Source organism: Mustelus asterias, chromosome 7 (genome assembly GCF_964213995.1).
Source record: "Mustelus asterias chromosome 7, sMusAst1.hap1.1, whole genome shotgun sequence".
Lineage (NCBI taxonomy): Eukaryota > Metazoa > Chordata > Chondrichthyes > Carcharhiniformes > Triakidae > Mustelus > Mustelus asterias.
The window spans coordinates 108,016,819-108,042,423 of record NC_135807.1 but is presented as its reverse complement, the minus strand read 5'-3'; the positions used below and the strand labels follow the sequence as shown (position 1 = coordinate 108,042,423).

The following is a 25,605-nucleotide window of genomic DNA, read 5'->3' as shown; positions in this document are numbered from 1 at the left end:
CCTCATAATCTGTAATTATGATAATAAATAATAATAAAGATCTGCTCTTCAGCAACTATTAGTGGTTAAATCAAAATAACTCCCTGACTGTAAAGTCAACAAGTAACAATTTATTTATCGATCTAACAGTGAACATGTTAACTAAACTATTAACAAACCGAATAAAACATGATTCTAATGGAGTGCTGTTCAGATAAATACAATTCCCACTTATTAACAAAAAATAGAATTTTAGTCACTCTCTAAATTACAACCAGGTTTTGCATCTTCTGGAATATTATGGGCCTTTTTGGTCGATTCTTCTTTAGTACCTTTTCTATTTGAGATGAGGCTTTGAACTAATAGCTGTGAGCTGTGGCAGATGGCAGTTGCTCTTTTCCTCTGTCGCACTGCCCTCTTCCTTTTATATCTGTGATGACGGATCAATATCCCCCACAATATAATTGGTCCGAGGTTGCCAAAACCATCAAATTTCAATTTAAAAGGTTCTTGGTATCTAAGTGCCTGATTCAAATTTGATTGGCTGAATTCAAAAAACGTCAAAAAGCCTGTTGCCTTGGTAACCCTGCTGCTTGGCCTTCTGATACAAATATTTCATTTTTTGTACTCTTTATGTACTTGCATTTTTTTAACTTTCTAAGCACAGAAAAAGAAAACACCTTTTAACACAATTTTCCAAACACCAACTTCGCAACACTATGTAATGCTCTGATTCTAAACAGCATTCAGTTGTGCTTACATATACCAGGTCCTTCTTATGGGTCATGTGGCCGCAGCCCCCTTCTTCTGTCGCTAATGATTCAAATCTGTAGCTATCTTTAAAGATCCCTTTGGACGTCCTTTCCTATGGTATTGCCATATTCAATTTTATAGTCCCCCTCACTGGACCTCCTCCTAGTCAAGCGACTACTAATTCCTGCCTGTCTGGTGAATGTTAACATAGAAACTAGAAGCAGGAGTAGGCCATTCGGCCCTTCAAGCTTGCTCTGCCATTCATCTTGATCATGGCTGATCATCGACTTCAATCTCCTTTTTCTCCCTTCCTCCCATATCCCTTTGAGCTATACCTCAGTGGTATTGATCAATTCTTTAGCTACATTATTAAATGTTTTTAGGAGAGCCTCACCCTGTAGGGCTATGGTGGTGCATGCGCAGTTCCATAAGCTCAATACTGTAGTGCCTTTCCAACTTCCATAGTATCCCAGGAGGAATAGCCATTCAGTTGAGAAAATTGTGATGAATTAACAACGAAGTTTGCACTCCCAAACAATCCCCCGATATCTCCTAGTATGGTCCTTTTATCTCGTATCCATGATTCAGGAGGTATTCTGTAAGTATAATCATCAATGATTCCCTGTAGTTGAATCCTGCCAATTTAATGACATTAGGATGATCATAATCCATAGGACTCTAAAATCGGCCCTGCAGGTGGAGGAGGTGGTTAAGAAGGCGTATGGTGTGCTGGCCTTTATCAATCGAGGGATTGAGTTTAGGAGTCCGGGGATAATGATGCAGCTATATAAGACCCTCGTCAGACCCCAGTTGGAGTACTGTGCTCAGTTCTGGTTGCCTCATTACAGGAAGTATTTGGAAAAGATTGAAAGGGTGCAGAGGAGATTTACAAGGATGTTGCCTGGATTGAGTGGCATGCCTTATGAGGATAGGCTGAGGGAGCTCGGTCTTTTCTCCTTGGAGAGACGTAGGATGAGAGGAGACCTAATAGAGGTATATAAGATCTTGAGAGGCATAGATCGGGTGGACTCTCGGAGGCTTTTTCCCAGGGTGGAAATGGCTGTTATGAGAGGACACCGGTTTAAGGTGCTGGGGGGTAGGTACAGGGGAAATGTTAGAGGTACGTTTTTCACACAGAGGGTGGTGGGTGAGTGGAATCGGCTGCCGTCAGTGGTGGTGGAGGCAAACTCAATAGGGTCTTTTAAGAGACTCCTGGATGAGTACATGGGACTTAATAGGATGGAGGGTTATAGGTAGGCCTAGATGGTAGGGATATGTTCGGCACAACTTGTGGGGCCGAAGGGCCTGCTTTGTGCTGTAGTTTTTCTATGTTTCTATAATGCAGAAGGAGGCCATTCGGCTCATTGAGCCTGCACTGACAACAATCCAACCCAGGCCCTATCCCTGCAACCCCAATAATTTACCCTGCTAGTCCCCCTCCATAGAATCCCTACAGTGCAGAAGCAGGCCATTCGATCCATTAAAATCTGCACCAACCACAATCCCACACATGCCCTATTCCCGTACTTCACATATTTACCCTGCTAACCCCCCTAACACTAGGATCAATTTAGCATAGCCAATCCACCTAACCCGCACATCTTTGGACTGTGGGAGGAAACCGGAGCACCCACGCAGACATGGGGAGAATGTGCAAACTCCACACAGACAGTAACCCAAGGCCGGAATTGAACCCGGGTCCCTGGCGCTGTGAGGCAGCAGTGCTAACCACTGTGCCACCATGCTGCCCTGACAGGGGCAATTTGGCAAGGCCAATCGACCTAACCTGCACATCTTTGGTGTGTGGGAGGAAACCGGAGCACCCGGAGGAAACGCATGCAGACACGGGGAGAATGTGCAAACTCCACACACACTGACCAAATGCTGGAATTGAATCCAACCCTGGTTCTGTGAGGCAGCAGTGCTAGCCACCATGCCACCCATATGTCATGTCATGTTGCATGTAATATTGTTAATGAAGCCAAAACATTGTAGGTTACCCCTTGAGATGCCATTGTCACATTATGTAGTAAAGGTTTAGCTTTCCCAATCCTAACTAACCCATCTGGGGAAGCTCTACCATTTTAGGACATTGGGTAGATTTTTGATATCCACAGGTAACATATCTCTACATCTCGTGACATCTATTACATGTTTGCATCATTCTTGACAATATTGGCCCTCAAGGCCAGGTTTGGTGACATTGCATTAATATCTCTACAAACTCAGTATTTGAATTGTATATCCTTTTAATATCCAAATTTCCCTCGAGTCTTTTTCATCTGAGTCCCATCTCGGACTACCCATAGTCTGGATCAGCAATTCTGATTGGCATGCCTGGCCTTTCTTGGGGCACCGTGGATATCCAGATGTTGGGTTTCTTTATCCACTAGGGAATTACAGGCTAGGGAACCTGATGTCATTGGTGGGTAATTTACTGGAGGGAATTTTGAGGGACAGGATCTACCAAGATTTGGGTAGTCAGCATAGCTTTGTGCGTGGGAATGAATCTTTTAGAATTTTTCCAAGAGATAACCAAAAGGATGGATGAGGGTAGGGCAGTAGATGTTGTCTGTGTGGACTTCAGCAAGGTCTTAGACGAGGTCCCGCATGGCAAGATTGGAAGATTAGGTTGCATGGGATCCAGGGAGAGCTAGTTAATTGGATTCAAAATTGGCTCAATGGATAGGAAACAGAGGATGATGGTCGATACTTGTTTCTTGGACTGGATGCCTGTGACTGGTGGTGTGCTTCAAGGGTCAGTGTGGGACCCTTGTTATTTGTTATTTATATAAATGATTTGTATGTAAATGTACAAGGCATGGTCCGTAAGTTTGTGGATGCTACTAAATTAGGAGGTTTTGTTGATAGCGAAGAAGGTTATCAAAATTACAGCGATATCTTGATCAATTAGGGAAGTGGGCTGAGGATTGGCAAATGGATTTCAATACAGATAACTGTGAGGTGTTGCATTTTGGTAAGTTAAACCAGGGCAGGACTTGTACAGTGGGGCCCTGAGGAGTGTTGAAGAACAGAGAGACCAAGGAGTACAAGTACATAGTTCGTTGAAAGTGGTTTCGCTGGTAGACAGGGTGGTGAAGAAGGCGTTTAGCATATTGACCTTCATCAGTCAGGGAATTAAGTATAAGAGTTGGAACATTATGTTACAGTTGTATAAGTTGTTGGTGAGGCTGCAGTTGGGAGTCTTGTGTACAGTTTTGGTCACCCTGTTATTTGGAAAGTCATTGATAAACTGGAAAGAATGTAAAATAGATTTAGAAAGATGTTGCCAGGACTAGCAGGCGGGAGCGGTTGGTCAGACTTTATTCCTTGGAATGTAGGAGAATGAGGGGTGGCTTTATTGAGGTGTATAACCTCATGAGGCAACATTTTCATGCAGAGGGTCGTGCATAAATGGAATGATCTGCCAGAGAAAGTGGTTGGGGCAGAAACACCGGCAGCATTTAAAAAAAAAACATTCGGATAAGTACATGAATGGGAAAGGATTAGAGGGATATAGGCCAAACATGGGCAATTGGGACTTGCTGGGAGAGCACCATGGTCGGCATGGACCGGTTGGCCCGAAGGGCCTGTTTCCATGTTGTATTGTTCGATATTCTATGACATTGAAACATGGGAATTAGGAGCAGAAGAACGTAAATTCAGCCCTTCGAGCCTGCTCCGCCATTCAATGAGATCGTGGCTGATCTCTCCCTGGTCTCAAATCCACCTTCCTACCTGTTCCCCATATCACTTTATCCCTTTTTTAATTGGAATGATATCTATCTCCTTCTTGAAAACATGGTGACACGGTGGTACAGTGGTTAGCACTGCTGCCGCACAGCATCAGGGTCCCAGGTTCAATTCCGGCCTCGGGTCACTGTCTGTGTGGAGTTGGCACTTTCTCCCCTTGTCTGCGTTTCCTCTGGGTGCTCTGGTTTCCTCCCAAGTCCAAAGATGTGTGGGTTGGGTTGATTGGCCACGCTATATTGATCCTAGTGTCAGGAAGATTAGCAGGGTAAATATATGGGATTACAGGAATAAGGCCAGGTGGGATTGTGGTCGGTACAGACTTGATGGGCCGAATGGACTCCTTCTGTACTGTAGAGATTCTATGGATTCAATGATTCCGACTCCACCGCATTATTGGGCAACGAGTTCCACAAATTCACCACCCTCTGCGAGAAGTCATTCCTCCTCATCCCAGTTTTAAATCTACCGCCTCTCACATCTGTGACCTCTCATCTGTTAACCCCTTCATTGTCGGAATCAATTTGCTGAACCTCCTCTGAACTGCCTCCAATGCTACCACATCCTTCCTCAAATAAGCAGACCAGAATTGGACACAATATTTCTGATGTGGGTTTCACCAACACTTTTTATACAATTGCAACGACTACTTTTATACTTGCCATCCAGAGAAGGATCCATTTATCCTGATCCTCTGCTTTCTGTCAGTCAGTCAATCCTCAATCCAATCTTGTACTCGACCCCCAATTGCCTGTGACCTCACCTTCTGGATCATTTTTTTATGCGGCACCTGTCAAACGCCTTCTGGAAGGCGTTACCACATCCATAGGTTCTCCAGTATCCGCCTTAGAACATAGAACATAGAACATTACAGCGCAGAACAGGCCCTTCGGCCCACGATGTTGCACCGACCGGTTAAAAAAAAAACTGTGACCCTCCAACCTAAACCAATTTCTTTTCGTCCATGAACCTATCTACGGATCTCTTAAACGCCCCCAAACTAGGCGCATTTACTACTGATGCTGGCAGGGCATTCCAATCCCTCACCACCCTCTGGGTAAAGAACCTACCCCTGACATCGGTTCTATAACTACCCCCCCTCAATTTAAAGCCATGCCCCCTCGTGCTGGATTTCTCCATCAGAGGAAAAAGGCTATCACTATCCACCCTATCTAAACCTCTAATCATCTTATATGTTTCAATAAGATCCCCTCTTAGCCGCCGCCTTTCCAGCGAAAACAATCCCAAATCCCTCAGCCTCTCCTCATAGGATCTCCCCTCCATACCAGGCAACATCCTGGTAAACCTCCTCTGCACCCTCTCCAAAGCCTCCACATCCTTCCTGTAATGTGGGGACCAGAACTGCACACAGTACTCCAAGTGCGGCCGCACCAGAGTTGTGTACAGTTGCAACATAACGCTACGACTCCTAAATTCAATCCCCCTACCAATAAACGCCAAGACACCATATGCCTTCTTAACAACCTTATCTACTTGATTCCCAACTTTCAGGGATCTATGCACACATACACCTAGATCCCTCTGCTCCTCCACACTATTCAAAGTCCTCCCGTTAGCCCTATACTCAACACATCTGTTATTCCTACCAAAGTGAATTACCTCACACTTCTCCGCATTAAACTCCATCCGCCACCTCTCGGCCCAACTTTGCAACCTGTCTAAGTCTTCCTGCAAACTACGACACCCTTCCTCACTGTCTACCACACCACCGACTTTGGTGTCATCAGCAAATTTGCTAATCCACCCAACTATACCCTCATCCAGATCATTAATAAATATTACAAACAGCAGTGGCCCCAAAACAGATCCCTGAGGTACACCACTTGTAACCGCACTCCATGATGAATATTTACTATCAACCACCACCCTCTGTTTCCTATCCGCTAGCCAATTCCTGATCCAATTTCCTAGATCACCCCCAATCCCATACATCTGCATTTTCTGCAGAAGCCTACCATGGTGAACCTTATCAAACGCCTTACTAAAATCCATATATACCACGTCCACTGCCTTGCCCCCATCCACCTCCTTGGTCACTTTCTCAAAAAACTCAATAAGGTTAGTAAGGCACGACCTACCTGCCACAAAACCATGCTGACTATCACCTATCAATTCATTACTCTCCAAATAACTATAAATCCTATCCCTTATAATTTTTTCCAACATCTTGCCGACAACAGAAGTGAGACTCACCGGTCTATAATTCCCGGGGAAGTCTCTGTTCCCCTTCTTAAACAATGGGACAACATTCGCTAACCTCCAATCTTCTGGTACTATACCAGAGGCCAACGACGACCTGAAGATCAGAGCCAGAGGCTCTGCAATCACTTCTCTTGCCTCCCAGAGAATCCTTGGATAAATCCCATCCGGATTTATATAGCCTTGCTGGTTATGTCTCAAAGAACTTAAGCAAGTGTGCCAAACATGACTTGCCCTTCATAAAACCATGATGTCAATAGTGGATTGAGCTTTGTCCTTCCAAATGTTCAGTCATCCCCCATTCCAGCAACTTCCCCACCAAAGAGGTCGAGCTAACTGGCCTATAGTTTCCTACTTTTTGCCCCCCTCCCTTTTTGAACAGGAGTATCACATTAGCTTGTTTCCAATCCACCAAGACTTTTCCATAATCCAAGGAATTTTGAAATATCACAACCAATGCATCCACTATCTCTGCTGCCAACGTCTTTAATATCCTAGGATGCAGGCCATCGGGTACTGGAGACTTAGCTGCCTTTAATCCATTTGTTTATTCAATTCCTTCTCCCTCGTGATAGTTGTTGCACCAAGTTCCTCTGCATTGACTACAGTTTTTGAAAAATCTTCATTATTCTCCATTGTGAAGACAGAGGCAAAATATTGGTTTAGTTCCTCTGCCATCTCTATGTTCCCCATTAATACCTCACCAGTATCGTCCTCTAAAGGGCCAACATTTACTTTAGCTATTCCCTTCCTCTTTATATACTTGTAGAAGCTTTTGGTATCTGTGTTTATGTTTTCTGCTAGTTTCCTTTCTTGGATCATCTTAGTTCTTTTGATTCTATTTTTAGTAGCCTTTTGCTGAACCTTTAAGTTCTCCCAATCCTCCAGCTTGCCACTAGCTTTTGCAATTTGGTATGCCCTAGTTTTTGCCTTTATGTCCTCTTTAACTTCCTTGTCTAGCCAGGGAATGTTTTTCTTTTGCAATTTGTCTTCCTTTCAGGAATATACTTCAATTGAGAGGTATTCAATATCTCCTGGAACATCCGCCATTGTTTCTCAGCTGCCCTCAATTATATGTGCCCAGTTTACTTGGGCCAACTCTTTCCTCAGGCCTGTATAATTCCCTCTGTCCAACGCTAAAACACTAGTATGGCACTTTGTCTTCTCTTGCTCAATCTGAATCTGAAATTCTAGCATGCTCTGAGGATCTTTAACAACAAGACTATTTATCAACCTTTCTTTGTTACATAACACTAAATCTAAAATAGCTTGCTCCCTGCTGGGTTCCATAAGATATTGTTCTAAGAAACAATCCCTCAAGCACTCCATGAACTCTCCCTCGAGGCTACCTTTGCCAATTTGATTAATCCAGTCAATATGCATGTTAAAATCACCCATGATTACCATTGTGCCCTTCTCACAAGCCCTCGTTATTTCTTGGTTTATACTGTGCCCCCACTTTGGAAGTATTGCTTGGGGCCTGTAAATTATGTATACCAAGATGTTTTTTCCTTTTGTTTTTGTATTTCCACCCAGATCGATTCAACATGTTGGCCCTTGGTGCCAATGTCTTTTCAATAATACAGCTTTGATGTCATCTTTAACCAATAAAGCAAATAATGACTCTCCTATTCCTCCAGTGGGTAGCTGACATGCACAATTCCAGAACAGTCATCAGAGTAAATAAGAACCTGTGAAAACATTAATGTTGCTCCCCACCAGTTGGGTGGCAGTCAGACTTGTGAGGGTGCTCATACATTTTTAGCTGTGTATGATGCATCCATTGACTTCCTGCCCTCATATTTACAAGCACACACATATTACCTGTCATGATTGCCACAGCAGTTGGAGACCACTGGGCTCTGGTCCCACCTTTACCATCACCCCGTTGCCCACTTGTGCTGCCCTTGATTTTTCAACTTGCTGATGATCCCTCTCCAAATCTTGCACCGCCTATCAGTCTCTAACTTTCTTAACCAATTGTTCACTCAATTCTCTCACATGCCCTTGGATCTGCTTCCTGGCAGTGCTATGGCTCCCCTCTCTATGATTTGTTAAAGTGGAGCAATCTCTTGTGAAGAATGTTTCCACCCACCTAGTAAATTGATCCATAATTACTAGGCAATGTGCTTTCCTTCTCATGGGGGTACGGACTTATAAAATCAATCTGTATCTGTTCCCAGGATCCTCTGGGATGAGGTTGGTGATGTAGTTTTATTTTTATTGCCTTTCCAGGCTGGTGCTGGACACACACAGGCTGGCAAATGTGTGCAGTTATATGGCTGGCAAAATTGTGCAGTTTCTCTTCCTATTCCTTTCCTCCACCAGCACCGGTCCATTATATCTAACATGTTGTTCTTTCTGGTATGCTATGTTCTGTTGTAAATCCCCAGTAAGAATCCTGGGGCGACCAATTTCCCTTTGGCTTCATTTGTGCCATGCTGTTTGTCAAGTTGTGTGCATGTGTGAGACCTGTTCTTAAATAATTGCAAGCACAGCCAAAACCTCGAATGGGTTTATTTTGGACTAGTTTCTTGAGTAGAGAATCGTAGAATCCTACAGTGCAGAAGGAGACCATTCGGCCCATCAAGTCTGTACCAACCACAATCCCACCCATGACCCCATGCAGTTACCCTGCTAGTCCCCCTGACACCAAGGGGCAATTTAGCATGGCTAATCCACCTAACCTGCACATCTTTGGACTGTGGGAGGAAACCGGAGCTCCCGGACACGGACACAGGGAGAACATGCAAAACTCCACATCAGTTACTTCATACTTAACTGATCTGCATACTTATACAGTACGTCACTATCATGCCTACACCTTCTTAACTCTCGGGTGATCTTATCAAAAGATTTTGAAGTCGTTGCCCATCTCTCCACATATGGTTCAGATGCCTTGGGTGGCAGTCTCAATATCAAATTCTGTTCTCTTAAAAACATAGAGAAAGACACAAATATTACCAAGATAAAGCTATCAATTTACGAGCCAATCTATACTTTATTTTCGCTAGAATATACATCAGTGCCAAGTTGAAATATTCCAATGAATTGAATTGCACTCAATATCCCAATTCCCATTTACTGCTTCATTTCCAGTCTCTTATCTTCTCAATTACTTAATCCTGTTCAGTTTCCCTCATAACATCTTTAAAACAGAATTCAAACCTTTCTATTTGATTCCAGGCAGTAATGTATTTGATTGCTCACTCTTTGTCTTAAATAGCATCATTTTTAAGGTAGCTTGCTAACAGCACATTTTTCCTATGACAGAATTGCCCCAAATCAAACAAGTGTTGTTGGCTTTCTTCTTTAAAAAAATTTTGTTCCTACATCCATACCTACCACCCAAACTGTATATTTTTTCTTAGAAGCCCTTTAAATGTCTTTTTTAAATCACCTATGCCAATCTCATTAGCCATCGAATGAATCCCACCTTTAATTCTGTTCTACTCTGATTAACTAGCTGCTCCCCATAATGGCTCTTCTATTACAGGGCGGCACGGTGGCACAGTGGTTAGCACTGCTGCTTCACAGCTCCAGGGACCTGGGTTTGATTCCCGGCTTGGGTCACTGTCTGTGTGGAGTTTGCACATTCTCCTTGTGTCTGCATGGGTTTCCTCCGGGTGCTCCGGTTTGCTCCCACAGCCCAAAGATGTGCGGGTTAGGTTGATTGGCCATGCTAAAATTGCCCCTTAGTGTCCTGAGATGTGTAGGTTAGAGGGATTAGCGGGTAACTATGTAGGAATATTGTAGTAGGGCCTGGGTGGGATTGTGGTCGTTGCAGACTTGATGGGCCAAATGGCCTGTTTCTGCACTGTAGGGTCTCTATGATTCTATGATATGATTACTCTGTTCCCTTCCTCACATTTCACCTGTACATCACATATGCGGTCCTATCCTTCAAAGTTCATCTATCCTACTGCGTTATTTCCATTGTCCCTAATTATAGCAATCTACCCATTTGCTGGCAGGAGCAGGCTTTCTCATTGAGCTTGCCTTGCACACAACACAGTTTTCAATCTTCCCATATTCAGAATTTGCACCAGTGTGTGTTCTGTGAGCAGTTACTTACCAATATTGTAATTGGCTCACTTATTCTGTCTGCCCATGCTGGATAATCCAAGGCTTGAATACAAATATATTCTAAAATATCTTAAAGCCATTGCAAATCTTGTTCCATTTGCAGTTAGCTGCTGCTGCAAAAAAAGCAAATCTACCCTGCTTGGAGCAGAATGGGTTAATTCATCTGAACATACCTGACAATTCAAAACCTTAAAATCTTGGAAAAATAAATATAACCTCAGCTGTCTCTGCTAGTTTCAAAAGGGGTGGGGTAAAAGTTCTCAAATGGACATCATTATGTCATCATTCTTTGTTTTTTAATCTAACAAGCATCAGGACCCAGGACTAATTCCTTTCTCGGAATTTAATTCTAGAATTTTCTTTTCATTGTGCCAATTGTATCAAAAATATATCTTTCAACCTGACAAGTTTTGGCCAGGATTTGACATTATTTCAAATATCCCAAATTTTAATTGACCCTACCAAATTAAGACTGTCATTGTTGTAAAGCAGGGGTGATTTCCCCCCTCTGAGAACTAACACCGAAACACGCCAAAGAGGAGTACCTCACCCTATAATCCTGTAAAAACCGTGTGAAGTGGTGCGACCTGCTCTTCAGCATCTTCTAGTGATTAAATAAAAATAAATCCCTGACGCACTCGAAAATCAACCCGTAACAATTTATTTACCCAACAGTGAACAAACGAACTAAACTGTTAACAAACCGAATAAATCCCTTCTAACTATTAACTATTCCCAAATAAAACAAGATTCTAATGGTATGCTAGCAAATAAATATAATTCTCGCTCATGAACAAAATAGAATTTAGTCACTCCCGAACTTACACCCAGGTTTTGTGTCTTCCGCAATATTCTGCGTCTCTCTGTTGTTTTCTTCTGTCTGGAACTTTATTCGTCTTTGGTATCTTTGCAATCTAGATGGTGCTTTCTCATAGATGAAGCTATAAGAGCCAGCAATTCCCGCCCGCGCTCCCCCCTGCCCACGCTTCCCCCCCCCCCCCCCTCCCCCGCACGCGCTCACTCTCACATCACTCTCACGATAGAGGGAGAGAATTGTTAGCTCTGGCAGGTGGCAGTTTGTCTACACTTTGTCCCACTGCCCCTTTCTTTTATTCTCGCGATGACATATCAATATTTCCCACAATAGGATTGGTCATAGGTTGTCAAAACCATCCGATTTAAATTTAATAGGTCTCTGGTGTCTAAGTGCCTGACTCAAATTAATTGGCTAAATTCAAAAGCTTATTGTCATGGTAAAAACTGCTGTTTGGCCTTCAGATACTAATGTTTCAGTTTGGGCTCTCTATGTACTTGCATTTTAAATCTCGAAGCACAGAAAAAACACTACCTTTTAACAGGACTGTGCAATGCTCCCCCCCCCCCCCCCCCCCCCCAACATTCTACAATTTTACAAACACCAAATTCTAACTTTGTACCTCCCAATCTACAATTACTCTGCCCAACTTCACAACAACATTTTCACACTTATTCCAAATTCCTCCAACCTTGGGTTAAAATCTCCGCAGTTAATTACTTCTCATAAATCTGCCATTATAAATCAACATAGACATGAGTTTCGGGGTGATTTAAAATCAAATGAACTGTCTGCTGAAATAGTTAACTTTTCTTCAGACCCTGAACAGAATTTGGCACGCAGGTACATCACTACACGTAATTTGAAAAAAAGACTGTAACAACATTGTTAAGTTAATTTCCAGTGCTTGATTTACTTCTATATCTGTAATTCAAACCTACAACTAAAACTCCTAAATTTTTAAGACAGTCAAATTGCCTTTAGGCAGATATTAATTGGTTACATTTTAACTTTTACTGATTCTATAGCTGCACAGCAGCTTAGTCAAAATGATTGAAGAGCAAGCTGCTTCTCCTCCCCATTCCTCGAGTTACGCCTTCTCGGCTTAGAGCCTTCGTGGCTTAACGCCATGGCTCGTGGGCCTGTTGACCACTGCATGCTCACTTTTTTTGTTACAAAAACCTGGGGTGTCCTCCTGTCACTTTTTCACTCCGCTTGTCTGGTCCACTTTACTTTAGGTTTGGATTTCACTCTTTAAATCGGCTAAAACTGGTTCACAACAGCACCCGGCTGTGAACGTGATTGAGAACATACTCACCAAATCAAGATGCTGTGACGTTTTTTCTGGCTGGAGCAAATCCCATCTTCATCGTCAAACTGTTGTGGGGATGTCACAATATTTTTCTTGTTGTTTTTCATAGAATCATAGAAATCATAGAAACCCTACAGTACAGAAAGAGGCCATTAGGACCATCGAGTCTGCACTGACCACAATCCCACCCAGGCCCTACCCCCATATATTTTTACCCACTAATCCCTCTAACCTACACATCTCAGGACACTAAGGGGCAACTTTAGCATCGCCAATCAACCTAACCTGCACATCTTTGGACTTGTGTTTTTAAAATTATCATTCCCCTCAAGTAGCCAGACAAAGACATGGAGTCATGGAGTGGTTTCAAGATGATTTATTAAAAACTAGAGCTATAGGACTCTGATTTAAGTCTTTCAGACCAGTCAGAGTGCAATATTCAGAAATACACAAGCAATTATAATTCAAATTTGATTACAAGTAATTAGTATATACAAGTAAAAATCTGGGAGTTATCTCTGTCCACTCGCATGTGTTGATTAGAACAAAGAACAATACAGCACAGGAACAGGCCCTTCGGCCCTCCAAGCCCGCGCCGCTCCCTGGTCCAAACTAGACCATTCTTTTGTATCCCTCCATTCCCACTCCATTCATATGGCTGTCTAGATAAGTCTTAAACGTTCCCAGTGTGTCCGCCTCCACCACCTTGCCTGGCAGCGCATTCCAGGCCCCCACCACCCTCTGTGTAAAATATGTCCGTCTGATATCTGTGTTAAACCTCCCCCCCTTCACCTTGAACCTATGACCCCTCGTGAACGTCACCACCGACCTGGGGAAAAGCTTCCCACCGTTCACCCTATCTATGCCTTTCATAATTTTATACACCTCTATTAAGTCTCCCCTCATCCTCCGTCTTTCCAGGGAGAACAACCCCAGTTTACCCAATCTCTCCTCATAACTAAGCCCCTCCATACCAGGTAATATCCTGGTAAACCTCCTCTGTACTCTCTCCAAAGCCTCCACGTCCTTCTGGTAGTGTGGCGACCAGAACTGGATGCAGTATTCCAGATGCGGCCGAACCAACGTTCTATACATCTGCAACATCAGACCCCAACTTTTATACTCTATGCCCCGTCCTATAAAGGCAAGCATGCCATATGCCTTCTTCACCACCTTCTCCACCTGTGACGTCACCTTCAAGGATCTGTGGACTTGCACACCCAGGTCCCTCTGCGTATCTACACCCTTTATGGTTCTGCCATTTATCGTATAGCTCCTCCCTACATTATTTCTACCAAAATGCATCACTTCGCATTTATCAGGATTGAACTCCATCTGCCATTTCTTTGCCCAAATTTCCAGCCTATCTATATCCTTCTGTAGCTTCTGACAATGCTCCTCACTATCTGCAAGTCCTGCCAATTTTGTGTTGTCCGCAAACTTACTGATCACCCCAGTTACACCTTCTTCCAGATCATTTATATAAATCACAAACAGCAGAGGTCCCAATACAGAGCCCTGCGGAACACCACTAGTCACAGGCCTCCAGCCGGAAAAAGACCCTTCCACTACCACCCTCTGTCTTCTGTGACCAAGCCAGTTCTCCACCCATCTAACCACCTCCCCCAGGTTAAGGTTACATCATCTATAAAGTACAGTTTTTAAAACCAAATCAATCACCTTGCACCTGTGTCTGCTTGGGTTTCCTCCAGGTGCTCTGGTTTCCTCCCATACTCCAAAGATGTGTGGGTTAGGTTGATTGGCCATGCTAAATTGCCCCTTAGTGTCAGGGGGATTAGTAGAGTAAATACGTAGGGTTACGGGGATAGGGCCTGGGTGGGATTGTTGTCACTGCAGTCTCTTTGGGCCAAATGGGCTCCTTCTGCACTGTAGATTCTATGATTCTGCTTGCTTAATTATAACATCCAATCGGCCTAGGGTTTTTAATTGCATCAATTGGGTATTGTTTTCAATTTTTTTAAACATCCCAGCTGTGTCTGAATGTTAGAACACAAATCAACCTTCCCTTTCCAACTGTCTGGTTTAATGGCCTCTCCCAGCATAAGACATGAACATCCCACACTCTCGTATCAAAGAACAAAGAAAATTACAGCACAGGAACAGGCACTTCAGCCCTCCAAGCCTGCACCGATTATGCTGCCCGACTTAACTAAAACCCCCTACCCTTCCGGGACCATATCCCTCTATTCCCATCCTAATTATTTACTTGTCAAGACGTCCCTTAAAAGTCACTACTGTATCCGCTTCACCTACCTCCCCCGGCAACGAGTTCCAGGCACCCACCACTCTCTGTAAAAAAAAAAATCTGCCTCGTACATCTGTTTTAAACCTTGCCCCTCGCACCTTTAACCTATGCCCCCTAGTAATTGACTCTTCCACCCTGGGAAAAAGCTTCTGACTATCCACTCTGTCCATGCCTCTCATAATCTTGTAGACTTCTATCAGGTCTCCCCTCAACCTCCGTCGTTCCAGTGAGAACAAACCAAGTTTCTCCAACCTCTCCTCATAGCTAATGCCCTCCATACCAGGCAACATCCTGGTAAACCTTTTCTGGACCCTCTCCAAAGCCTCCACATCCTTCTGGTGTGGCGACCAGAATTGAACACTATCTTTCTCCTTTTCTTATTTGAAGGTCCGGTGACTGGAACTAGCTGCTTACTACCCTGCAATTAAACATTGTGCAGGTTTTTGTGGTTTGTCTCTGTTAACCTTTTCACTTCACATAGTTATTAATATGGCTACTATTCTCCTCCATAATTATTATTATGGGTATTATTCCCCCTCAGTTCTATTGTAATAAAAAAAGTGGCATGAGCAAATCGCCTGCAATTTTATTTGTTTTTACAAAGTATTGAAAGCCCTCAACATAGGAATCCCCATGATTCATTTTCTTCATTGAAAGACCCCTGGGTTTTCACTGTTTTTACAGTAATGTATCCGGACAAGTGTGAGGTAATGCATATTGGAAGGACCAATGCATGTCGGAATTATACAGTAAATGGTAGACCCCCTTAGCAGTATTGACATACAAAGAGATCTGGGTGTACATGTCCACCGATCACTGAAAGTGACAACGCAGGTGGATAAGGTAGTCAAGAAGGCATATGGCATGCTTGCCTTCATCGGTCGGGGCATTGAGTATAAAAATTGGCGGATCATGCTGCAGCTGTACAGAATCTTAGTTAGGCCTCATTTGGAGTATTGTGTACAATTCTGGTTGCTACACTATCAGAAGGATGTGGATGCTTTGGAGAGTGTACAGAAGAGATTTACCAGATATTGCCTGGTCTGGAGGGCATTAGCTATGAGGAGAGGTTGGATAAACTCGGTCTGTTCTCACTGGAACAACGGAGGTTGAGGGGTGACCTGATACAGGTTTACAAGATTATGAGTGGCATGGACAGAGTGGATAGTTAGATGCTCTTTCCTCGGGTAGAAAAGTCAAGTACGAGGGGACATAGGTTTAAGGTGCATGGGTAAAAGTTCAGAGGAGATGTGCGAGGCACGTTTTTTACACCGAGGGTGATGAATGTCTGGAACGCGCTGCCCAGGGAGATGGTGTGAGCAGGTGTGATAGCAGCATTTGAGGGGCATCTCGACAAATACATGAATAGGATGGAAATGGAAGGATATGGACTCTGTAATTGCATACGGTTTTAGTTTGGGCAGGCATCATGATCGGCGCAGGCTTTGAGGGCCAAATAACCTGTTCTTATGCTGTATTGTTCTTTGTATCCTTTTTTATCTTTGAGGCAGTTGACTTGATTAATTTTCAAATGGCCCCAGCCATACAGCATATATGCCAGATATTATTATATGCCAGATACTACCTGGGAATTGATCAAAAAACAAAGCCCTCTTATAAAACCACACAGAGAGCGTTTTCTTATTTGGCCTTCCTTCACTGGCACTTTCATCTTTCTAACATGCGAAGTGTGAAGACTGACAATGTTTTTCTTCTACTTAACTTTGGATCTTTTCCTGATGTCTTGACGAAACAAAATCCTGACTTGTCGCCAATTTTATTTTTGTAATGTCCGAAATATGTTGGGGATTGTGGTATTTAAACAGAAAACGTGTGGTTTGCACACACACATTCAAACTAACAACAACAAATTTATTCCAGGACCTCTTGCCTGGAAGAGTACAAAGTGAAACTCAAATAGCGGCTTGTGAAACATCCTAATCACACCACTGCCAAATCAGCTCTCAAAGCAATCATGTAACTCTTGTAAATATAAAACAATGTGTGACTACATTACCTCTCATAATTTCTCGACTCGTGCAGTTCCAATTAGTAATGAAGCCATCTCATAGAAATTAGAAACTAGTAGGACATTCGGCTCTTCGAGCCTGCTCCACCATTCATTTTGATCATGGCTGATCATCAAATTCAATATCCTGTCTTACCCCTCCTTATACCTTGATCCCTTAAGCCCCAAGAGCTGTATCTCATTTCTTCAAATAATGTTTTGGCCTTAACTACTTTTTGTGGTCATGAATTCCACAGATTCACCATTCTCTTGGTGAAGACATTTCTCATCACCTCCGTCTTAAATGGTTTACCCCTGGACTCCCCACCATCAGGAACATTCTTTCTGAATTGACCCTGTCTAATCCTGTTAGAATTTTATAAGTTTCTGTGAAATCCCTTCTCATTCTTCCAAACTCCAATTAACATAATCCTAATCAATTTAGTCTCTCATATGACAGACCCTCCATCCCAGGGGTCAGCCTGGTAAACCTTTGCTGCACTCCCTCTGAAGGATATCCTTCCTCTGATAATGACACAAAAACTGCACACAATACTCCAGGTGTGACCTCACCAATGCCCTGTACAATTGCAGTAAAACATCTCTATTCCTCTACTCAAATGCTCTGGCTATGAAGACCAACATACAATTTGCCGCCTTTACTGCCTGCTGCAACTGTCCGCTTACTTTCAATGACTGATGTACGAGGACACCAAGGTCTCGCTGAGTATGCACCTCTCTCAATTTGCAGCCATTCAAATAATAATCTGCTTTCGTGTTTTTGCTACCAAAATGGATAACCTCACATTTAGCCACATTATATTGCATCATATATATGCCCACTCGCTCGTCCTGTCCAATTATGCTGAAGCATCTCTGCATCCTCCTCACAGCTCACCTTCTCACCCAACTTTGTATCATCTTCAAATTTAGAGATAATACATTCAGTTCCCTTTTCTAAATCATTAATATCTAATGTAAACAGTTGGGGTCCTAGCACAGCTCCCAGCACACCCCACTAGTCACTGCTTGTCAATTGGAAAAAAGACCCATTTATGCAACTCTTTGCTTCCTCTCTGCGAACCAGATTTCTATCCATCTCAGGACACTACTCGCCATCCCATGCGCTTCAACTTCACATCGTAGTCTGTTCTATGAGACCTTGTCGAAAGCCTTCTGAAAGTCAAAATAAACCACATCAACCGGTTCTCCTTGGTCAACTCTACTTGTTACATCCTCAAAGAATTCCAATAGATTCATCAAGCATGATTTCCCCTTTGTAAATCCATGTTGTCTATACCACTGCTTTCCAAATGTTGAACTATGATATCCTTGAAAATGGACTCCAGCAATTTCCCCAGTACTGACATTGTGCTCACTGGAAAATAATTCCTAGTTTTCTCTCTAACTCATTTTTTGAAAATCAGATTTATATTAGCTACCCTCCAATCTGTAGGATCCAGTCCAGAGTCCAAAAAATTTGAAAAATGCCCACCAATAGATTTATTTCCAGGGTCACACGAATACTCTGGGAGGAATATTATCAGGCACTAGAGATTATCCATCTTCAATCCCATCAATTTACTCAAAACCATTTCTCTTCTAATACTGATTTCTTTCAGCTCCTCACTAAAACTTGATTATCTTATAATTTCTGGTATATTATTTATGTCTTCCTTTGTGATGACAGGAGCAAAGTACAAGTTTAGTTCCTCAGCCATTTCTTTGTTCCCCGTTATGAATTCTTCCAATTATGGCTACAAGTGGCCTACATTCGTTTTTGTCAATCTTTTCCTTACATATCTATACCTACTGACTTTTACAGTCAATTTTTATTTTCCCCTCTAAATTACTTTCATACTCTATTTTTCCCTTTTCTTAGTCCTCCTTTGCTGAATTTTAAACTGCTCCCAATATACCACAACCACTGGCTGTTCACCCTCCCCCTTCAAAATGGCATGCAACTGCTCGGAGACATCCTTGGCCCTAGCACCAGGGAGGCAACATACCATCCTGGAATCTTATTTGCGGCCATCTATCCCCCTTGCAATTGAATCTCCTATAACTATTGCATTCTCACGCTTTTTACTCCTACCCTGTGCAGCAGAGCCAACTATGGTGCATTGGATTTGGCTGTTGCTGCTTTCCCTTGAGAGGCTATTCCCCTCAACAGTATCCAAAATGGTATATCAGTTTGCAGGGTAATGGCCACAGGGGATTTCTACACTGCCTGCCTCACCGTCTTGCTCTTCCTGGTGGCCACCCATTCACTTCTTGCCTGGAGAATCTTAGCCTGCAGTGTGACCACCTCTCTCTACATGCTATCCATGATACTCTCCGCCTCACAGATGATCCACAGTGTTCCCAGCTGCCACTCCAGCTCCAAAACCTGAGCTTCCAGGAGTTGCAGCTGGAGACACTTCCTGCACACACGCTGGCCCCAGACACTTGAGATATTACTGGCCTCCCATGTGGCGCGCGAAGAGAATGCCATGGCTTGGAGCTCTCCTGCCCTGATTTTCTCCCTTTGAATTAAACTTTTGGAAGATGCTTGAGACCAGATTATATCCAATTTGCTCGGGCCCTTCTTTCCTGCTCCTCATTAGTAGTGAATATAACCCTTACAAACTATAAACCACAAAATTGACCTGAAAGTATAAGTGATGAAATTGTTAAATACTTAGCTGATCTTATTCACTACTTACCAATCAGCTCTTTTCCTTGTGACATCTGCTATCGCAGCAGGGTAAGATCACTCTAGGATTATAAAGTTAGAAAGCGAGGAGAAAACCAGAAGGCACTTCTTTCCCCTCTGCAGCGAATTAAAGTAAAGTTAAAGTTTACTTATTAATCACAAGTAGGCTGACGTTAACACTGCAATAACGTTATTGTGAAAATCCCCTAGTCACCGCACTCCTGCGCTTGTTCGGGTACACAGAGAATTTAGCATGACCGATCCACCGAACCTGCACATCCTTGGACTGTGGGAGAAAACCGGAGCACCCAGAGGAAACCCACGCAGACACAGGAAGAACGTGCAAACTCCACACAGACGGGGACCCAAGCCGGAAATCGAACCCGGGTCCCGGGCACTGTGAGGCCAATGTGCCACTGTGAATTCCCACTCAGCTCCAAATTCCTGATAGCCCCACACTCTCCCTCATGGGATAAAGGGGGGGGGGGGGTGGCGGCTAGATGGGTGGAGAACTGGCTTGGTAGTTCTCCACCCATCTAGGGTGGTAGTGGAAGGGTCTTTTTCCGGCTGGAGGCCTGTGACTAGTGGTGTTCCGCAGGGCTCTGTATTGGGACCTCTGCTGTTTGTGATTTATATAAATGATCTGGAGGAAGGTGTAACTGGGGTGATCAGTAAGTTTGCGGACGACACAAAATTGGCAGGACTTGCAGATAGTGAGGAGCATTGTCAGAAGCTACAGAAGGATATAGATAGGCTGGAAATTTGGGCAAAGAAATGGCAGATGGAGTTCAATCCTGATGAATGCGAAGTGATGCATTTTGGTAGAAATAATGTAGGGAGGAGCTATACGATAAATGGCAGAACCATAAAGGGTGTAGATACGCAGAGGGACCTGGGTGTGCAAGTCCACAGATCCTTGAAAGTGACGTCACAGGTGGAGAAGGTGGTGAAGAAGGCATATGGCATGCTTGCCTTTATAGGACGGGGCATAGAGTATAAAAGTTGGGGTCTGATGTTGCAGATGTATAGAACGTTGGTTCGGCCGCATCTGGAATACTGCGTCCAGTTCTGGTCGCCACACTACCAGAAGGACGTGGAGGCTTTGGAGAGAGTACAGAGGAGGTTTACCAGGATGTTACCTGGTATGGAGGGGCTTAGTTATGAGGAGAGATTGGGTAAACTGGGGTTGTTCTCCCTGGAAAGACGGAGGATGTGGGGAGACTTAATAGAGGTATATAAAATTATGAAAGGCATAGATAGGGTGAACGGTGGGAAGCTTTTCCCCAGGTCGGTGGTGACGTTCACGAGGGGTCATAGGTTCAAGGTGAAGGGGGGGAGGTTTAACACAGATATCAGACGGACATATTTTACACAGAGGGTGGTGGGGGCCTGGAATGCGCTGCCAGGCAAGGTGGTGGAGGCGGACACACTGGGAACGTTTAAGACTTATCTAGACAGCCATATGAATGGAGTGGGAATGGAGGGATACAAAAGAATGGTCTAGTTTGGACCAGGGAGCGGCGCGGGCTTGGAGGGCCGAAGGGCCTGTTCCTGTGCTGTATTGTTCTTTGTTCTTGTTCACTCACTCTGGCTGCATCTCACTTCCGATGCAGTCTCTTCCATAATTTGTGTGCTAGCTTGATTGTATTATTCACCATCCATAACCCACTACCATTTCCAACCCCGTTCGGTTCTGGGTCACCTCCTGCAAATAATACTTACCCCACCATACCATCCCCAGTCACCTCCAACTTTTCTTTCAAAACTCCACCTAGCCTTTGTGCCTTAGAAGAATACAGAAAAAGCAGTTGGCCATTTAGTGCCTGGCATCTGTTTCATCACACAGTGAGATTATGGCTGATCTTTGGCCTAGTTCACTATTCTTTGCTTAAAATATCTTTTAATATCTTTGCAAATGGCCAGTTGAGTGTCTCTTCCTCCCCCCCCCCCCCCCCCCCCCCACCCCCACCGATTTCCTGCAAAGTGTGCAGTGGGCCCATAGCAGTGCCAAGGTGCCAGGCTGGCACTGCCCAAGGGGCACCCCACCTTTGCCCTCGACCACCATGGCGGGGGAGGGCCTTAATGTCCTCCAGTTCTACCGGTGAGGACAACGCAACTGTTCCCCGTTGCTGGGGACCAGATGTTTTCCTTGCCGGAAAGAACTACTTCTAGTGCGGCCATGAAGGCAAGTGAGCCCAGACAATTGAGTCCCAGGCTTGCCAAACACATATAAATCATGATTTAAATAAATTGTTCAACCTCTTGCCGGAAATGGATGAGATGCTGATTGCGCCGGATATCTGGTGCCGGTAAGATTGCGAGAGCCGAGAAATCGGGCGCGAACATGATTTCTCGGCGCTCTCGCGATTTTATCGGCTCATCAATGGGTGGGACGAGCTGCTATTGTGTTATTTTACAAAAAGGCTAGCTTGCTGTCACATGACCTGACTGCACAAACTAGCCAGTTACCAACATAGCCATAACAAGCTCAGTTCAGCTCTTTTGTTTGAAGTGAATGGATTAAAGATTATCAGGATGGCCCTCTTCACAGCCAAGGTTCATTGTCCCAAATGATTGAGTTCAATGGCCTCACCCACCTGAATAATTAGATTGCCGAAATACATGAAGGGGAATAGTAGGGCTCATTAGAAACCAAGGGGGCAATTTGCGTATGAAGCAGGACATTGGAAGGGTGTTAAACAAATCCTTCTCATCTGTCTTGACTCAGGACAAGAAGGACGTATGCACAGAATTCAGGAAAAGGGACTGTTTGGAGCTTGAGCAGTTTGACAGAGGAAGTGAGGAGGTATTGGAGGGTTTGATGGGCAAAAATCGACAAATAACCAGGCCCGGATGAATTACATCCCAGGCTGCTGTGGGAGACGAGGCAGGAAATTACACCGTCTCTGACGCAAATTGTTAATTCCTCAAGGCCATGGGGGAAGTGGACGATGAAGGGTACTCTGTCCACCGTGTCCCGTGTTTGTCTTCTGAGGAGGTCGGTGCGGTTTTTCGCTGTGGCGCGTCGGAACTGTTGATCGATGAGTCGAGCGCCATATCCTGTTCTTATGAGGACATCTTTCAGCGTCTGGAGGTGTCTGTTGCAATCCTCCTCATCCGAGCAGATCCTGTGTATTCGGAGGGCTTGTCTGTAGGGGATGGCTTCTTTAACGTGTTTAGGGTGGAAGCTGGAGAAGTGGAGCGTCATGAGGTTATCCGTGGGCTTGCGGTACAGTGAGGTGCTGAGGTGACCGTCCTTGATGGAGATGCGTGTGTCCAAGAATGCAACCGATTCCGGAGAGTAGTCCATGGTGAGTCTGATGGCGGGATGGAACTTGTTGATGTCATCATATAGTTGTTTCAGTGATTGCTCACCATGACTCCAAAGGAAGAAAATATCATCGATGTATCTAATGTATAGCATCGGTTGAAGGTCCTGTGCGGTGAAGAAGTCTCGTTCGAACCTGTGCATGAAGATGTTGGCATATTGAGGTGCGAATTTGGTCCTCATGGCTGTTCCGTGTGTCTGGATGAAGAACTGGTTGTTGAAGGTGAAGATATTGTGGTCTAGGATGAAGCGGATGAGTTATAAAATTGCATCTGGAAACTGGCAGTTGACGACATTGAGTACTGAGGCCGTTGCAGCAATGCCATCATCGTGGGGGATGCTGGTGTAGAGTGCCGAGGCATCCATTGTGACGCGGAGTGCTCCTGGTTCAACTGCTCCATGTGCGCTGAGTTTCTGTAGGAAGTCCGTAGTGTCGCGACAAAAGCTGGGGGTTCTTTGTACAATGGGTTTCAAGATGCCCTCGACACAGCTTGCCCCCTGGACTTGCAGAATCTCACTAGCTGTTCTGTCTGGAGACAATACACATCTCTTTAACCTGTGTTTAATGCTCCCTCCACCCACATTGTCTGTACCTTTAAGACCTGGCTGGTTGTAGGGATTCGCATTCTAATTAGTATTCTGTAACTTGATTTTGTGTCTCTGTGCACTGTTTGAGAGCACATTTCCACTCCATCTGACGAAGGAGCAGCGTTCCGAAAGCTTATGGTATTTGCTACCAAATAAACCTGTTGGACATTAACCTGGTGTTGTGAGACTTCTTACTGGATTGACTAGATGCAGAGTGGGTGTTTTCCCTGGTTGGGGGAATATAGAACCAAGGGACACAGTCTCAGGATACAAGGTTGACCATTTAGGACTGAGATGAGGAAAAGGTTCTTCACTCAAAGAGCAGAGAACCTGTGGCAAACAGAAGGCTGCGGAGGCCAAGTCACTGAAAGTATTCAAGAAAGAGATCGATAAATTTTTAGATTTTAATGGCATCACGGGGTATGAGGAGAAAGCAGGAATCTAGTACTGAGATCAAGGACCAGCCATGATCATATTAAATGGTGGAGCAGGCTCAAAGGGCCAAATGGCCGACTCTTGCTCCTAGTTTCTATGTTGCCCTCCACAGACTTTCTCATTCATGAAACTCCTAGTTAATGCAATCTAAAGCAGCAGTCCCTAATTCACAAAACTCCAACTTAAGTCTCTAATGCAGCCCAAAGCAGTACTGCAGTGCAGATGGCAAAGCGGAAGATGGCCTGTTTTTACGATCCGTGATGCAAGCTTCCAAAAACCAGTTGAAGCTAGTTATCTAATTAACTATTTGCAGCTCCAAGCAACTCGTGAATTACTAGTTGAAAGTAAAAAAGCCTGTGTTAAAGTTGGACTAAGCTCAACTTCTTCCAACCCAAAGAGCAACTTTTGGATAATTGCTAAATGAAAGAAAAAGGAAAGAAATTCACCATTAAACAAATTAACCCTTAAAACTCCCTCACTCCCCAACCTCCAATTTATGCACTGTAATGCACACAAAGCAGCATTCCAGTGCAGACTCATGCATTTCTTTGTTATGGTTAAAGATCTGAACTATGATCCTGGTGAAAAAGAGAAGGGAAGTGTGATTTTATGATCATTATGTAATTAGAGCTGCTGCATATGAGTGTGAACTACATGACAAACAAGCTCGTCACTGGATTTAAGAGCCTTGCAAGTTGTTGAGGGAGAAAAGCATTGTTACTAACACACCTGGTCATCTCATCTGCTTTTAGATCCCGACCAGAAAAAGCCCCAGGAGAAAAAGGATGCACGACGGATGTCTTTCCAGAAGCCCAAAGGGACCATTGAATACATGGTGAGTGTGGGCAAGATCAAGAACTGGCTAAATCCTAAGGGCCCACCCTCAGATTATTTTATAATTGGACAGATCCATTTAATTGCTGAGAAAACAAATGTTTTGGCTCTCCTGTCGCCCCCACAAAGCAATCGCTCCTTCGCCTGAATTGCAAATCCTGTTGCACTGGAACATGCCATGCGACTGCCCTGCGATTCCCAATGCTTGGAGAAAATGGCACCTGCTTTTCCTCTCTGTACTGCTCTTGAAATCTCCCTGTAGTAAGTTGCTGACATTTTAGGTGATGATTGGAAGCAATGTGTGAATTTCAGATGGCAGATGAGATCAAAGGTTCCCTCTCCCTAACTTTGTCTTTTTTTATTGAGCAATCTATAAATGATTGTACCAGTTAATATTTCAAAAATATTATTCCAGTTGAAATTTTGAAAAAAACCTTCAACGGAAATTTACAGCCTGGTAAACCTGCGCAATTTAGTACTTCCATTCTTTGCATATTGGAGCAACCTATCTCTAATGGCTTTGTTTTTTTAAGGAAA

At 44.0% G+C, this 25,605-nt stretch overlaps 1 protein-coding gene across 11 annotated transcripts in view; it reads left to right on the top strand.

Annotated features, from left to right (window-relative positions):
• oxr1a (oxidation resistance 1a) overlaps window positions 1–25,605 on the top strand; it is an 894,274-nt gene that overhangs the window by 355,845 nt on the left and 512,824 nt on the right. For all 11 annotated transcript variants that reach the window (XM_078216653.1, XM_078216656.1, XM_078216650.1 and 8 more), the window contains one exon: window positions 24,987–25,069. In XM_078216653.1, the coding sequence (XP_078072779.1) occupies window positions 24,987–25,069 (83 nt within the window). The remainder of the gene's footprint in view (window positions 1–24,986; window positions 25,070–25,605) is intronic.